Source organism: Ctenocephalides felis, unplaced genomic scaffold (assembly GCF_003426905.1).
Source record: "Ctenocephalides felis isolate EL2017-DRISC unplaced genomic scaffold, ASM342690v1 CF-g0.4_SCAFFOLD_03571, whole genome shotgun sequence".
NCBI lineage: Eukaryota > Metazoa > Arthropoda > Insecta > Siphonaptera > Pulicidae > Ctenocephalides > Ctenocephalides felis.
In genome coordinates this window covers 24,929,688-24,946,858 of record NW_020539725.1, presented here as the reverse complement: position 1 = coordinate 24,946,858, position 17,171 = coordinate 24,929,688, and the positions used below count along the sequence as shown (strand labels likewise).

Here is a 17,171-nt window from a genome sequence, read left to right as displayed (position 1 = left end):
TGGGCTGAAACTTCTTATTTCGTATATTTAGATGGTAATTCAATGGTTAATCCATCCATATTTGATGATTTGATTATTAGAATTATTCTAATAGGGCTGACTTTTTATTAAGAACTATTTTCACTTGGAAACATATTGCTATCTATTTTTTATATTATCACTGCTGCTTAGCAAGAGAGTTCGAAGCGGGTATCGAACCCGGGACCTCTGAATCAAGTCCCGTCGCTCGTAACCTACGTGCTAGCCCTATAATAAATTTAAATACGTATTTTAATTATAAAATTTGAATAGTGTTTGAGAATCGCTTCCATCACGAACGATTCAGCTCCATTACCATATCGTAGTGTTTAAAGAATCTGAAAGCTACTTTAAAAAGGTACTTGAATTTTTAAACAAAGAGGTAGAGTTCAGAGTCGATTTTCAATGATTCAGCAAATATTTATTATATATAAACCCGTTATCGATAATAAAATGTATAATGATTGCATAAAAAGTATCACCGTGATCCATACCATAGTACTTTAATTATCATCTGCATCTTTTGAGTACGCTAGGAACTAAGGTACAAGTTGTTAATATATTTAATAATGAGTTACCATGAACTGCTATGCTATAATTAATTTGGCATTGGGAACATTTAATAAATAATTTATTAATACAACATCTATGATAAAATTATTAATACAACAATTTTTTTCTATATAATTCCTATTTCAAATTTTAAGGGTTTTTGATAAATATTGTAATTGATTGAGTATTTAATTTATTTTAATTTTCGAAAAATGTAACTGCCAATTTGTGAAAACAATTTGAAAATCTGCAAAACATGTATATCAAATAGTGATTTAGTATATGACAAACGAACTTTAAACATTTGTAGATACGTTTGGATAGTCAAAATAATAGTAATAAGAAAAATTACTAGATGTATACCAAACATTTTTTAAATTATGTTAACTTTATCAAATAATATTTCTTCAAGAATTCACTTTGAATTTCATAATCCACTGTAATTTAAATTTTACAAAAACTTTCTTAATTTACATCCATTAATCATTATAATTATCGTAAACTTTCTGATTAATTAAAGATAGCTCATTATGAAACTATTAAATAACTTTTGCATAACATATTTTAGACGATAATTAAAATACCGTGATCTACTCTTTGATGATACTTTTCAAACAATCATATTCTATTTAATGATCGATAACTTATTTGTGGGAACTTTTCTTCAAAGTGGTAAAGTATTTGTTGAATCTATACCATTAAAACTTTACATACAACTTCACCTTTTCATTCAACAATTGAAATACCTTTTAATGCAGTTTTTAAATTCTTTAAACACTACGATATGATAATTTGAAACGATCTAAAGTGATGGATATTGTAATTGACTCAGTATTCAACTTTTTGATAATTATAATATTTCTTAGTTTTGTAAACAGAAAGAAGCTAGTGGTGATTTTGTGATATCACAATTTTTGTTATTTTTTGTCTATTTTCTCTTATCCGAAGAGCATTTCTACCATTTCCAACTGTGCTTGCATGTAAAGTACAATTCTGATCATTTGACTCTAATCTAGCTTTTCTATCGTGACAAAATTATTCTAAAGTAAGATTGTCTAATATGCCCGAATATGTCCTATAGGTCATAGTTAAAAATTATAAAAAAAAAGTTTATACGTGCCCCTTAGATTGTACCACTTCTAAGTACTAAATGGTTTATTTTTATTTCTCACTTGACTTTTTTTAAATACAAATTAAATTTTGTTGTAGTTATTTTTTGCATGATTAACTCAATCATGAAGTTTCCGCCTACGATTAAAATTTTTTCCAAACATTTACATTTTCGTCGACTTCTAAATTCTGATTTAATATTGATAGTACATGTTGATCACTTCATTAAAACTTTGCTCTTTGACTGTCTATTGGCTTAAAAGACTTGGCTATGTGTTTAATCAGCGAGTGTAAGATTTTAATTTTATTTGATGTTTCATCTTAAAAGAGTGGAATTTCTTCACTAATTTACTACTTTAAATTCAAAAAGCTACTTTGATTATAAATAGGTAGGTGCCACATTGCAGTGGAACCTTATTTAATTGAAACTTATGAACGTTATGCTAAAAAAATTAATAGATAATCAATCAATTGCTTTTATTGTTGGTTTGCAAAGACCTATATGATGATTTGTTCTTAAAAATCAAGTCTTAACAGTGAATCAAAAGATAGATTTTTTGTAGAATGAAAATTTGGGTTCTTAAATTTGTTGGTTATTGAAATAGCAATATAAAAATTGAAACCACTAGTTAAAATCGTTTACAAGAATTTTTTATTTTATTTTGCTTCGTATAAATCAACTACTTATCCAATATATTTGTGTCTTATGTTATGTGAGTGGTATGACCAATAAATTAATATTGGTCATAAATTTACAAACTGTTAAAATTAACTTATCTATGAAGCATTGTTTGATAATCAACATATCTATGAAGTATTAATTAATTGATCAGTTTTTTTTTCATTAAATGTTTATACGAGTATAAATTAAGCTGCACTGATTGCTTTCCGAAAATAACAAGCATCAGAAAAACATCATTTTCACACCAATTTGAAACAAATATCCTTAAAAATTGTTCCTTGAATTATTTAATATTAAAATTCATTGATTTTTTTATTTCAATAATACTCTATCATTATATTTGCAACCTGTATCTAAATACCAAATTTATAGAAAACCGAACAATTTAAAATATTGATTTCATCGAGATAAATTTAATAGTATAATAGATGATTAGATAATTCAATAGTTTCATTTAGTTAGAATTGTTGTTCAAAATTGTTTATATAATTGTTTTAGTCTGGCATAATTCAAAATTTTCTGTTATCATATCATCAAAGTTTTTAAAAAATTATTCCTGAAAAAAATTCCCAATTTATAAAATAGATTCGTTTACGTTTACAAACAGATCAGATTGTTTTTAATGAATATAACATGAATCATATTGATAAGTTTTCTGACATTACAGAATCTATGAAAGCAGAAGATTTCTTTTGATTCTTATATACCCATTTTTTAACAGATTTGGATATTTTTTATGAATATTATTGTTTATAATTGCGAAATGTTAGTATATTAACCCTTCATTAGTAGTTACTCATTAGTGATGGTAATTACTTGATGTCGGGTAACCACAACATGTTTTGGTTACAACCATTTTCAGTATCTATATTTTAATTGGGCTTTCAATTGTTGTTTATATTTATATATATATATACGAGTTATATTAAAACGTAAATAAAATGGATTTTCCTAATAAATGGCACTTCAAACCATACTGGACTTTTATATAAAACTATATGCATAAGTAGATTACCTATTTTACACTTCAAAAGTAATTACGAGTCTGCTGAGAGTATTACACAACTGAGTATAAAGTTATGTACATCATTTTTTTATATAAAATAGAATTCTCTCTATACTATTTAAAATCCGCAGCTTTAAAATTTTGATTTTCTGAACATTTTTGTTTGAATATTTTATATTATTTTATTTGAAAATAATAGCCTAAGACGAACATGGAAAAATATTTCATATTTTCTCATACGACTTAGGATAAAGAATTTTGTTTATGAAAATAATTTGGGGGCCCCCTAATATCATTATCCTAAAAACTTTAATAATTACGAACGCCGATTTCAAAGGATCAAATACTTTCTTCTCTTTGTAAAAGCTTTGTTAACCATGACCGGTGACCTTTAAACTTTATTTTAAAATCACATCAGAATGATCCCACACAAATATTTCACAAAATACTTTTATGCAAAGGTTTGATCGAATTTTCTATACTTTTGTGTATAAAATGTCGGATATTGCGAATATCTTTCATACGACCTAGCGATTTTATAGATAATTTTATAGTTGAATGCATTTTCACATATTATTTACTGTGGTTTTTGCATTCACATTTGTAAAGGTTCAGTAGCAGCAAAGATAAATTTTAAATTATTTCTTTGAGGCACAAAATACTAAGCAGTGTTCTAAATTATATGATTTATATTCATGACCTTTATTTCAGTAATCAATAAGAGCTTAAAGAATTCTTTTATGTAATTTCAATTCATAAAATGAATGAAAACTTCAGCGAGCAATTTATTGTTTTTCAAAATAGTTGAAGCTAAAATAGCAACGACATGAATATAATTTATAGTCATGCTAATAACTGAATTTTTTGAAAATTTTTGAAAAGTGATAAAGATAATTGTGTTGAATTATCATTTTTTTATAATGCCTTTGGTAATATTACTTTATAATATGTTTGAAAAAACATCGAATATGAACTTAGTACGTAAAATAATTATGTAGACGAAAATAAAATGATTATTTACTTTTTCTCTAAATCTAATCGGTATTCATTAGTGTGTTATAATGATCTATTTATAAAGATATATTGAAAACTATTCAAATGCGCAAAATATCTCAATAAGTAGTACAGATTTTCCCACTCATACTTTCAGCACATTTGAAATAAAACTTTGCATACAGATTAAATTGAGTTGATGAGTATATTGGATTGCATATTCTGCATATAAATTATTCAAATACATAGTATTATAAATACGATTTATCAACAGAGTTATTTTATTAAGGAGCAAAAGTATGCAGAACATAAAATTTTTACCTATTACGACACTATTTTTATGTCGTTATTTTTACAATATTGACATTACGTTCAAAAATTTTTTTTGTTATATGGTCCCCCGATCGTTATAAATTTTATAATACGTTAGATCGAGTTGAATTTTATAATACAAGCATTGAGTTATTAATAATATAAATAATAATACATATTAAATAACATTAAATTAAATTTTATAATACTCAATTCAAATAGCAGCTCAATAACATGCAATTTATATTTAATGTAAACAGTTAATTTGAGTAACAGATTATTTTATTTCTTAACTCAGTAAAATTTTGTTAGAACAAATTTGTCGCAATAGATATAAAATTAAATTAAATTTAAATTTTAATCAAATAAGAGTAAAATTTTCACATCTCTTATCTAATTATAAGGGCAGTACCTTAAGAAGAACAAAGTATGAAACTAAGTGTCATAATATAAAATTTAAATTAGTTATAAGTAGCATTTTGCCTTAAGGCAAGTTTAATTAATTTCCCGATACCTATACATAATTGACAAATAATAAAAGTTGAGATGCAGCTATTTAGGCAAATCTTCTTTTTACTTCGACTAAAATCAACTATTTACTTCAAAAATACAATTTCAACTTCCACTTAAAATAAATCAATACGATTTCTAAATGAAGTCCTTTACATATGCCTATAATATTTAATTGTATAAATTAAACTCATTTGTCGAACGCATTTCACTTCATTTATTTTGGGTTCTATAAATGTTTTTTTTGAGGTGTACTATACTATTTTACTATGTTGTTTCAGGCTATATCTATCATCATACAAAGTTTCATCAAAATTGATAAAAAACTAATTTAATATTAGTCCAGTCATTTACTTTACACTTAGGTAAGAATTTCGGAATTCGAGATATCTAGCTGTAAATCTGTAAATACTTGTATGTTGACATTTAACAGTTGTCTCAAAACCTACATATGGTACGTACACTCTACCATAAGTAATTTTGAGACAACTTTAGGTTGTAAACTCGTATACAAGTATTTACAGACTTACAGCTCGGCATTTTGAATTCTGAGGTGAACTTAATATAATGACAGGACTAATTTAATTCCGAAGAAATGGCGCTTCCGATCTTCACCAAAAACTAGTCAATGCGATTCTCAATCAATATCTTTCGAACAGCTTCTAATATTGATTCAAGATTGTGAACTAAAACGGGGACGAAAATTTTTTACACTTTTCTGCTAATTATATAGAAAGGGTTTGGCCGATAATCCCGCAAAACTGCCAATCGCGGGTTCTTATCGAGTTACATCAAATGGCTTTTCAACATTTGAAATCGGTCCAACCGTTTTTGAGAAAGCTTCAACAATCAGCTCATATGTACAACATACTCACATGCAAACATACTTTTTCCAAATTTGATCTCATTCGCTTCAGAATCACTTGAAACGTCGAAAATAACATAAAATTATCAAATCTGATTTTGTTTCGCGAAAACGACCTCCGAAAAGTTAATCAGAAGTGCTAATGAGGAATCACAATGTATGAATAAATTTGATATGACTATAATAAAGTCAGTGCAAATAAATCATCTATTTAATTAAATAAAATTTTCATTTCGAATTTGTCATTCTATTCGCGTTATGTTATCAGCGAAACAATTTATCACTATAATAGTATCCTAATGAATCACCACAATGTATCCAAATACGTAGACTGACTAGCATCAGGCACATGTGTGAGCTCCAGGGGATCAATTATCAGGGGGCTGCTCTGGAAGCCAAGAGTTGGGGCGCCTTCCTGACCTCGCGCTCCGGTGGTTTAGCCACTTGTATGAAATAAGCTCATCGTTAAACAAATATTTTGTTGCACTCTAATGGAATATACTGTGTTCGTACAAAATATCAAGTGGTGAATAAAAGGAATTTGATTAATCGTCAATTTTTGCAAATTGTAATATTTACATTACAACCACATTTTTGGAAATATTTCTCTAAAATTTTCCCTAAAGCATACGCAAATTCAAATTACGACAATTTAGTTAGTTCTTAAAACAAGAATTAGGAAAAACTACCCACAGTGGTACTACCGTAATCGATCCCGAACATTTTCTTGGTAATTAGTATCAGAGCTTATTTAAACATTACATTTTGTTACAAAGAAATTGAAGTATTTTTTACGAATATTTACTGAGATTAAAATGAAATAAATTTGAGTAAAAATTACTACTTTATTATCTACAGGCATTTAATAATTGTTCAATTGGAATGATATTGTAATTGAGAAGAGTAATTAATGTGAATTATTCATAATCGAAGTCAACATGGACTATATTAACTTTCAAAGGTATATGATGTAGAATATTTTTTGTCATTTTTTCGGAGACTTTTCTGGGCTGATCCTTACATAGGGTTTACGCACTTTATTACTTTTATCGTCTCCTAACACAAAAATATTATGCGGTGACAAACATTTGTATACATTAGAATTTGAATATGAAAAAGTACTTCGTGTTGTTCGGAAATTTATTTCTCGTTTTGTTTAAACCACAAATAATTCGGAATAGAAGTTTTTTTTTTTTTTTCAAAGACTAGTAAAAATTTAACTAATAAATAAATTCTAACCATGGTAAAAATGATAGGACCAAAAGACCAAAGGACTAAAAGACCAAATAAATATTATTAACAAACAAAAAAATACTACTTACAAAATGTTATACAAATACAAAAATGGTCATGACACTAATGAAATATACGACAAAAATAGTAAAAAAGTATTAATGCATTACCATTTATCATTTTTATAGTAAAATCGAAATTTTTTATAAATTTCAATTGCAATTTCTATTGCAATTCATGTTTACAAATTTATATTACTCGTAAATAGGCGCGTAGAAATAATTCCATTTATCAACATATAAAATCTGTTTTATCAAAAACATGAAGCTGGTACAAAATATATATACATTATATATTGATTCCTTCATTTACAAAATTTTGTTCAATATTAAAAGTAAATCATTTACCCGTATTTGAATCTTTCAAATACGGGTCAAATTCTTATATAAAACAGATATGTTGTGGCAATGCTATGTTATGGTTCTATATTTGAATGAGTTGGTAGTGACGAATTGTTCAAAAGCTACGTATTGCCGTGCGATCAGGCGTTTTACACATAAAACCTAACCTGTAAAACGCACAGAAATCAAATTATAGTTTTATCTTAAGTGCAACTTTCTGATGTCTACTTGATAGCACATATCTGAAGTAAAGTTTTTTTGGCTAATTAGCCAACCAACTCTTACGAATGTAGATATGTAACATATCATTACTATAACATATCTATTTTATCAGGGAATTGGCCCTTAAGTATTCAATAATTAATACTTGGTTCAGATTTAAACGCGCAATGTTTCTCCAGCCATGCATATAATGGAAATTCCTTTACAATTTTATTGTTCGGCTTTCACTTGAAAATTTCTATGGTCCCATGGAATACATTGAGATTACGGCGATAAGATTTATACTTCTAATTATCAGGGCTTTCGCAATTAATAAAATATATTTTTTCACACAGGCTGCAAATCAGAGCGGAAAGCCAGGACAAGCTAATGCAAAAGGAGAACATCCCTCGGTATGCAATAGTATACATATAATGCAATAGAAATAAGATATCACAGCCTTTAACAACTTAGATTGCACAGTTTTGTTATATTTTTTGCTTTCATTAGATGAAGGATGATTTTCATTAGATGAAGCGTTGCACGTTTTAATGAATCAGCTTTCATGTCTGCTGCAAATGCTGCTTCTGATTTCATATTACTTATTTTGCTTTAGTTTCGAAGAATTCTTACGTAAATAGTTATATAAGACGAGCAAATAGGATATTTTCTTTGAGTTCGGGAACATATTGTTCTAGTGCAGATCCAATGGAAATTCAATAAACGTTTGTGACATGTTTCGTAAGCTGTCTTCGATTTAGTAAATAATGGGATTTTTGTTTTCTATTAAATATATTGCAAGTAAACGTATATGTACCGCATACAATACAAGCCGCACGCAGTATTTCTTTACTGAACATACTTGTCAATGTGCGGATTAAAAATGATATTTTCTGCATACCTATGTGTTTTTATTAAAAAAAAAATTATATTAATATAATCTCGGGTTATGATTGCTTTTTACTGGTTATATTATGATGTAAAAGTATTTGAAATGTCTTTTCTCTTCAATATTGCTAATTAACTCTTGATCTTTGATGTTTAAACCAAATAATTATGGCATTCTTCGTGAGATAACGCATAAGTGTCAATTTTGTAACATTGTCAATATTAATATTTATTACCTTTTCTGGGCTTTTCAACCAGAAAACGCATTTGCATACACAGATGATGGGATCTATTTGTAACGTCTACCAAGTCTAAAAGTAACTACAAAAGACGTCTCTTGTAATATACATTTTTATCATAAATCAACGTAACCATCAATTAATATCACGAAACAAATAAAACATAGTGTCTTCTATAAGACAATTTTCATTTCCCTACATCTTATAAACTATATATTCCACCCATTCACTTAAGTCTATAAATATTTTTTTGTATGTCACAACTAACCACAAAGGTTTGGTTTCAACTCAACTAACCGCAAGCTTGATTCTCCTACCACAGATTCTTATTAGTCAAAAATTTTCAATCATTTTACATTCATTACATTCATTATTTGTTTTGTTGTAATGTTCGATTATTAACTTCCATTTTTATCAAATTTTAAAAAACTATTTAAATCTGAAAAATATGGTTCTTAAGGGGGTATTCTAGTGTAGAAACTGAAAAAAATAGATTTCTATTTCTTATTTTCAAAGTTTAATTATCTAAGAATATGGGTACGAGAAGGTTTTTGAAAATTTGAATTATTTTCTGAGATATAAGCATTTTACTGACTCGGTCTCCATACTGGTTTGGCTTCACGCAAAACGAATGCGTTTTCCTCAGAACAGTCTTTTTCAGTACTGTTGACACGATTTCTGGAGTTTTAATCGACCAATTCACTTGAAATATTCAGAGAGTCTTGTTAACTTAAGACCTATCTATAGTCTGAACTAGGATTATCCCCAAATTCCAATTTTTACTATTTTTAAAAAATTCGAGAAACTCAGAAAAACGCCATTTGTAAAAAAAAAATCTTTTTACTCATCGCTAGTTCAGGCGATTGCGACATCATTGTAGATTAATAATCTTTTTATTTTTTGCATTTCCGATGGCCAGGAGGGCTGAAATCATGTCAAGACTGAGGTGCCAATTTTTTGAGACCACCCACTTTATCAGCTGCCAGTTTTTACAATTTTCAACTTTTTTATTTTTTAATTTTTGTTTTGTATTTTAATAATATTAATAAACAAGTGGTAAAAAAATGGACAGTGAAACCATTCATTGCTTTCTTTTATAACACTTTAAAAATGACCTAAAATTCATCGCTCTACACTAGAATACCCCATTAAATCTATTTTCCTAATAATTGTTTTCCAGGTGATTTAAAATTTTTGTGCACTTGACAAGTTGAAACTTTCGAGTGAAGCGGGCTCCTTTGTTACTTTTAGTATTTAGAGCGACCATGATAGGGGAGAGACAAATATTACAGAGAGTTTTCCAATAAAACTACTTATAACTTCAACCCTTTTGTCCGACATAGATTCCAACGATGCTTTGTTCGATTAGAGGGTAATTTGCAAGAGAAGCCGTTAGTTTCTTAATAGTTCAGTAGTTACAACTTAATGAGAAAAATTTAATTCTTGTAAAGAGTTTGCTAATCACTCTCGGTTTCAATTTAAATTGAGAAAACCACTTCAACAACAAAATCATTTGTGTACTGCAACACCAAATTCTACTATCTGATTACATGGAAATATTCATAAATTGTTTCTCTGTAATTACATTATTAATTTGATCAGCAGTTGAATTAGTAGAGTGATATCTATGAATGTTAATTACAAGTTTGTGAAGAAACAAATTTCTAATTTCACAGAGAAAGATTTGCGTTTTTGACAAAATTATGCGTATTTCAACTATTTCTTTTGGGGTATTCAATACAAAAAATATTCTTTGTATTATGAAATTATATTAATACAAAGAAAATAAATACGCTGAACCGGCCCGACTTTTTACCTTTGGTCCCCGAATAACAACATTTGTAACAGACCTCGGACAGCGGAAGCTTTATAGGATTTTCTTTAGAATATCAAACGAAAGTTTTGCAAAGTCAGATTTCTACAATAAATTGCGACGTTTTTGTGAGAAATCTGGATGCGGATTTATTTTTCATACAGGATATAATCTACTATTTGCTTGTTGGACAATATCCTTGAATGTATATTAACAAATGCTCATAACAGAAGAAGTTGTTTGTGAAATTATTCTGAAATGTGAAAATCGTATCTCACTATTGCTTAATGATCATGTTAAAATTGATGAATGTCGAACTCAGAATCAGTGGTTGCTAGTTCATTGAGTTAGGGCACGATGATGCCTACAAGTTCCTAAACATGAATACAAATCTAATTCAGCCTAAAGATCAGCTTACGATTAAATCTTACCAATATTATTGCATTATGTACAGATTAGGTAATTTTGTGTGTACCCTAAGTTTCAGAACTCAACCAATATTGTATTTGATAACAAAAGGACCTTAAGTGCGCAGCTTCATATTTCATTGCACCACACTGTTGTAGTATTGCATCGATAGTAACTAACTAGTTAGTTATAACTTCTAGACAATTATTACTATTATAAAGCATTATGTGTAAAATCAAGTTACTTGATACGAGTAATTTAGAATTGTATAGATAACTTGATTGCTACTAGATTCTGTATGATATTATCAGGATCTTAGTAACTTCATATTTTTTAATAGTGTAATTTATTTTATTTTTTTTGATCGGCAATCAGAACATAATGATCTGTTCTATGAGCTGTTATGATGAAAGTTAACTACTCGACTTTTTATTGTATCGAAACCCAATAACACTCATATCTGTATTCGATATATATTATTATTAGCAATGTCGGGAAGTGCTATTTTTATTTGAAAATATATTTTTAGTTTCATATTCAAGTGGAAATAGGCTTCTCTATTAGATAGGTTGTCCAAGACGGGGCTGTTTCAGACTCGTTTTTTCCGAAGCCAGACACTTAGTACATAAGGTGACCATCATACGTCTTGGAATTCTACCTTGTGTCCCAGGTTTTGCTAAGATTAATATTTGTCCCGGATTTTCGAGAAGTATAGGTTAAAATTAAATTTTCGCAATTACTTGATAATGAAATTACAACAACCCATCAAATATCTGAAAATGATATATGCTTGAATGAAGCTTATATGAAACAATACGTTATGAATAAGAAAATTGCCGAATACAAAATTTCAAAGGGTTAAAATAGCCTTTTATATTATTAAATTCGAACTTTTTTTTCAATTTCACAACAAGAACTAATTTTTTCAAATTCATTATGAAGAAAATCGAATAGAATTTTATACAAGGCTCAAATGAAAAAACAAATATGTAGATTAAAAAAATGTGAAATATTATATAATAAAATGAAAAATAAAAGAATGTAACATGTAATTGAGTAATATAGTACTTATTAAAAGTCCGTAACTCTGATTGAAAAAAATCATTTGTTTTAAAAAAAATTGTCACCTGGTCTTTTTTATTCCATAGACGGGGTAAAATTAGGGAGCTAGGGAGCAAACAGGTTCAATGTTTTATTATTAAATTTAGGAGAATTTTACGAAATAATAGCTATATTATTCAACTGATTCAAAATATAAACTTGATTGTGTACATTTTAACAGAGAAACGCTGTACATTATTTTGATCAGGTATTTTGTCAGAAATATTCATCAGCAGAGTTGTAATAACTATTTATTTAATTTATAATTTGTAAAATTGCTTTCTTTAACTGAATTTACTTTTTCAGTTACTATTTTTTGTTAGTCACACTTTTGCCAGGTTAAAGGTTCAGTTGTACTCCGTTTTACCCTACCCAAGTGTCATCATTTATGAAAAATCCTGTTGAGTCTAACATAAGATTACCGAATAAATAGCGTATATTTAAAACTTATATTAAGATCTCGTAAACTGACCAAAAGTGCATACAATCAAAAAAACTAACAACGAAGAAAAACTTGTTTTATAGATTTTCAAACAATGCAGTTTATATCTAGATAGCAATGTGGTAAGAATCAAGGTGCTGGCTGGTTTTTCTTCCTCTACTTTCAAATATTGTTCTCAAATAATTTTAGTATTTGCTTGTTTATGAGATATCGGTGGTAGAGCCCAGTCCTATATATAAATATTAATACTATTTGATACTTTCTTTATTTCTATAATATCGAGAACGAGTTTGTTTTGTGTCAACAAATAATTCCCCAATTTTATTTTTTTCGTCGTTTCAAATGGTTGTGAACAATTTTACACAGTTTTTGTGTTTGTGTAGATATATTGCATCATATAAGGTTACAACTTTTACCTTTCGGCTACCTTATCTCTACAAGATTCTGAAAACCGTTTTCTTTTAGAAGCCATTTGATATAACTCGATATCGATTTGCAGTTTATTATACGTCATGATCAGTCGAAGCGTTTTTCGGCGTTAGACACATATGACTGACATGGTGATTAAAGTGTTAAAGACATCTTTAATGACGTTTTATATTTTTTATTTTTTGGTTTAGCAGTATTGATTTTCATACAGTATTGTCTTCCGGTTTTGACTATTTTTATCATCGTAACCCGATACTACTTAAAATATCTAAAGCCTATATGGATAAGATATATTTGCCAATCGATAAAAGCTCATATTGCTCATATTATTTATTCTCGCGTATGAAAGTTTTAGAATTACAGTTTTTGGACTTCATTATCCTGGTTTTATTATGATATTTTATACTATGGATATTCTGAATAATAAATAAACAAGTCATGCTCAACGATTTTAAATACCGAATGATATAAACTGTAGCACCCGCATGCATTTTTTACGCTAAGCTGAAAATCCGCGTCCGCACTCCGCGAACAGGTCGCAGTGAATATCTCTTTGATGCATGGAAAAAAGTAACGCAACAGTGGCTTGCTTTAAAACTTTTCTAGCGTGATAAATGGGGGCTGAAAGGATACTTGACTCTATATCTCTCGCTACATTGTTCCCAGTGATTTCTTCTGCATACTTACGTTTTTATACATTTTAATCATCACCTTCGTTATGCTAACTCGTATGGCACAAAGCACTTCTTTGTGTAGTGAGAATAATGCATCTTCAAAGGTCGAGTTCTCTAGAAATACGTTACGGTATTTTATTTTTAATTAAACACGATTTTTGTTATTTTTTATTTGATTTCATTTGATCGCAAATTATCTTGTATCAAGATCATCTTCAGTAAGAAGATCCATTGGTAGAAATGAACTGGTGGGGTAAATACATTTTGTCTCTTAAAAATTATTGGCCACTTCTTCATTCATCTTCAAAACACAAATTTCATATATTTGCCTGTTTCTCTATTGATCTTTTTATTATGATAACTATTAATTCAAATTCGATATTTTACCAAATAATTATGGCTTTCTTCGTGAGATTCTTTCTTCTGTTTAATCTAAATTCTACAACGATGTCAAGATTACCAATATCAATTTTGATGATTTTTTCTAAGCTTTTGTACCTCCAATAACATTTTCATACACCGTGCGTACATTAAAGACCTTTATAATAATTTGAAACATTAATATCAAAGAAAATTGTTTAGGCAGAATGTTTTAGTGAGTAAAAATCGATGTTTTTTGAATTATTCAAATCGGTTGATCCGTGTTTCCGAAATCGTTGGCAAAAAATTTGTATCCGCACATATATACACTCACATACACATACATAATTTTTTTCTAATGTATGCCAAAATGCCCAAAAACCTTCGAAACGTAAAACTAAATAAAAATTTTTATTTTCGATTTTTTTGCGATTATTATAACTTACTCTATGGGAAGTTAAAAAAATTGTTTAGGCAGAATTTTTGTGTTTCATTTGCATACTCGTATATAGGCTTATGATTATTGATTTTCTGTTTCCCCAATATTTGGATGTATTACAAAAATTTGGCTCATATAGAGTTGATATAGTAATAACAAACAACTTCTTACTATTAGAAGTTTGTACTTCTTTGACTTGGCTGGCTTATCACAATTTTTTTTAAAATAATTCAATAATACTAGATTACTACTAACTACTAACTCAATAGTACGAATTGAAATTTATTTTATACAATATGTTAAAAATGTAACAATTTAGTAATTTTTATACAAAATGTCGAAGGACCAATGTCAACATCAATATAGAGATTCAATATGTCTTCCAAGTCCAAGAAAAATTGTTTTTGGTATATCACTGCTGTTTTTGTTTTTAGCGAAGGAAATGCATTTATCCATACCAAACTGGGTCTTTTGTCTTGGTATGTCGGACTCAATACCGTCTGAGTATAATACCGACTAAAACTTCCGCTTATCTCTTGTCTCTTGTCCCCACGGAAACCGCCGTTAGGTAATACTTTATGGGGGGAGGATCTAGAATTTTATGATTCTCTCTTTTAATTAGACTTGCCTTCTAATTTGTGCAGTGCGTAACATAAAATATGTAAATATAATAATACTTTAAAAAACTAATCTAACTATTAGAAAGTAATGAAAAAGCGGAATATATATTTTCAGTATTAATAGCACTTGATTATTTACATATATTATATTAGTTACATATGACTCGTTTTCTACAATAGTTTTAAAATGTATCTAATATACCTGATGTATATCTTCTATTCATCAAGCTTATATTTTATCTAGTTTTGCACATTGTAATTGTAATTGTATAAGAATCTTGTCAGCATTATAAAAACTCACTTCATTGACACTATACTGTAAATACTCACTTTACTGAGATATTCCACGCCTATTTATATTTTCCAGTCTAGAAATTAAACAAGAAATTAATTTACTAGATCTTCTGTTGAACTCCATAGCTTAGCTATAAGTATTTGCCAATAAATTTTAATTATTCTATAACTTCATATTTCCCCAAATTTGATAAAATATTTTCCTTCATATATTACTATTCATACGAAAATCAATGAATTTCAATAAATACCAGTTCGTAACCTTTAGCAAACAACTCGGCCAGTAGAGCTTCTCTATCATATTTTTGTGATTTAATACCAATGCGACTTTCATTTCTGAGATTATTGATCGTGTTATATATAATACTTCTCCAGGCATAATTATTATTACTGGCCTGCTATTATATCCCTTTTCTCTCTATTGAAAATCATTCATCTGTCATAGCCCGGTATATTCCCAATAGTAATAAGAATTCGATAAATCTTGGTGGGTCATTTATAGTAAATGGTAGATACAGAAGTTTTATTTATTAGTTTTAGAACATAACACATTTAAAAAAATAAGGTTATATGTATATACTTTTACTTTGAAGTTAAAGTTTATACTGACCTGTCTAATGGAATATTTTTATAATAAAAAGAGTCTAGTCACAAAAATACTCAAATTCATTTTATATTAAGGTACTAGAAAAAGATTCAATAACGTAAATTTGTCCTTACCGTCAATATCTTTAAAATCCTTAGAAGTAAATATGATTTATTAAAAGTATGTTATGAATATGGTATTTATGAATTATATAATTTCGATAGTAATGAATTACTTATTAATTTAATCATTTTGTTCATCAAAATGCTATTTGCCACTTTCTCAAAATCTATTCGCAGTCTTCATATAGAGAAAAATAAAACGGAAGAAAATTAATATACGTATTAGTAATTTAATATATTGAATTACGACATATCTTCTTGTTGGCTACATATTTATATATGTTTTTGAATAATATTTTCGTTTCAAAATATTTTGTTATTGGCATTCAAATGTTATATTAAGTATTCATGCAAAGATTTATTGGTATTTCTTTAACATTTATTACCATGGAGTACATTCTTTATGAAATGTTAAAATTTATTACTTTTGAAAGATTTTCTGTGCGAAATGTCGAAGGACAAATGTGAATGTCAATATCCAAATTTCATGTAGGCAGGTGGTATTTCATGCAAAACCAATTAAAAGTAATGATACAGTCACATGCAACAGGATCGAATTGTATTTTTTTTTTTTGTAAGATATTACCTATACTGGGCAAAATTACTTGATTCATTTAGGGTCTTTCTGAATTAAATAAAGGAATATAATTTTATTTTGGATTAATATTGTTGCTTAGGAACAATACAACAATATTATTAATATTATTCCGAATTTGATATATTTTTATAAATACCAACTTCATATAATTTTTCAAAATTTTAGTTTTTTGATCTATGCATCATTTGTTAGGCGTACTTATCTTTATATGTAAACATTTGTAAACACTTCTCTAATACAATTCCAATTTAAATAAATAATTTACAAATCAAATA

General features: G+C 27.9%; 1 protein-coding gene across 2 annotated transcripts in view; it reads left to right on the top strand.

Moving 5' to 3' along the window:
• Positions 1–17,171, top strand: part of LOC113385018 (synaptotagmin-7) — a 51,125-nt gene that overhangs the window by 5,407 nt on the left and 28,547 nt on the right. Inside the window, exon 3 of one of the 2 annotated variants that reach the window (XM_026622817.1) lies at positions 8,240–8,296. The exons of the other annotated variant lie outside the window; for it this stretch is intronic. Coding sequence (XP_026478602.1) covers positions 8,240–8,296 — 57 coding nt within the window. The remainder of the gene's footprint in view (positions 1–8,239; positions 8,297–17,171) is intronic. 2 annotated transcript variants of the gene reach the window in all.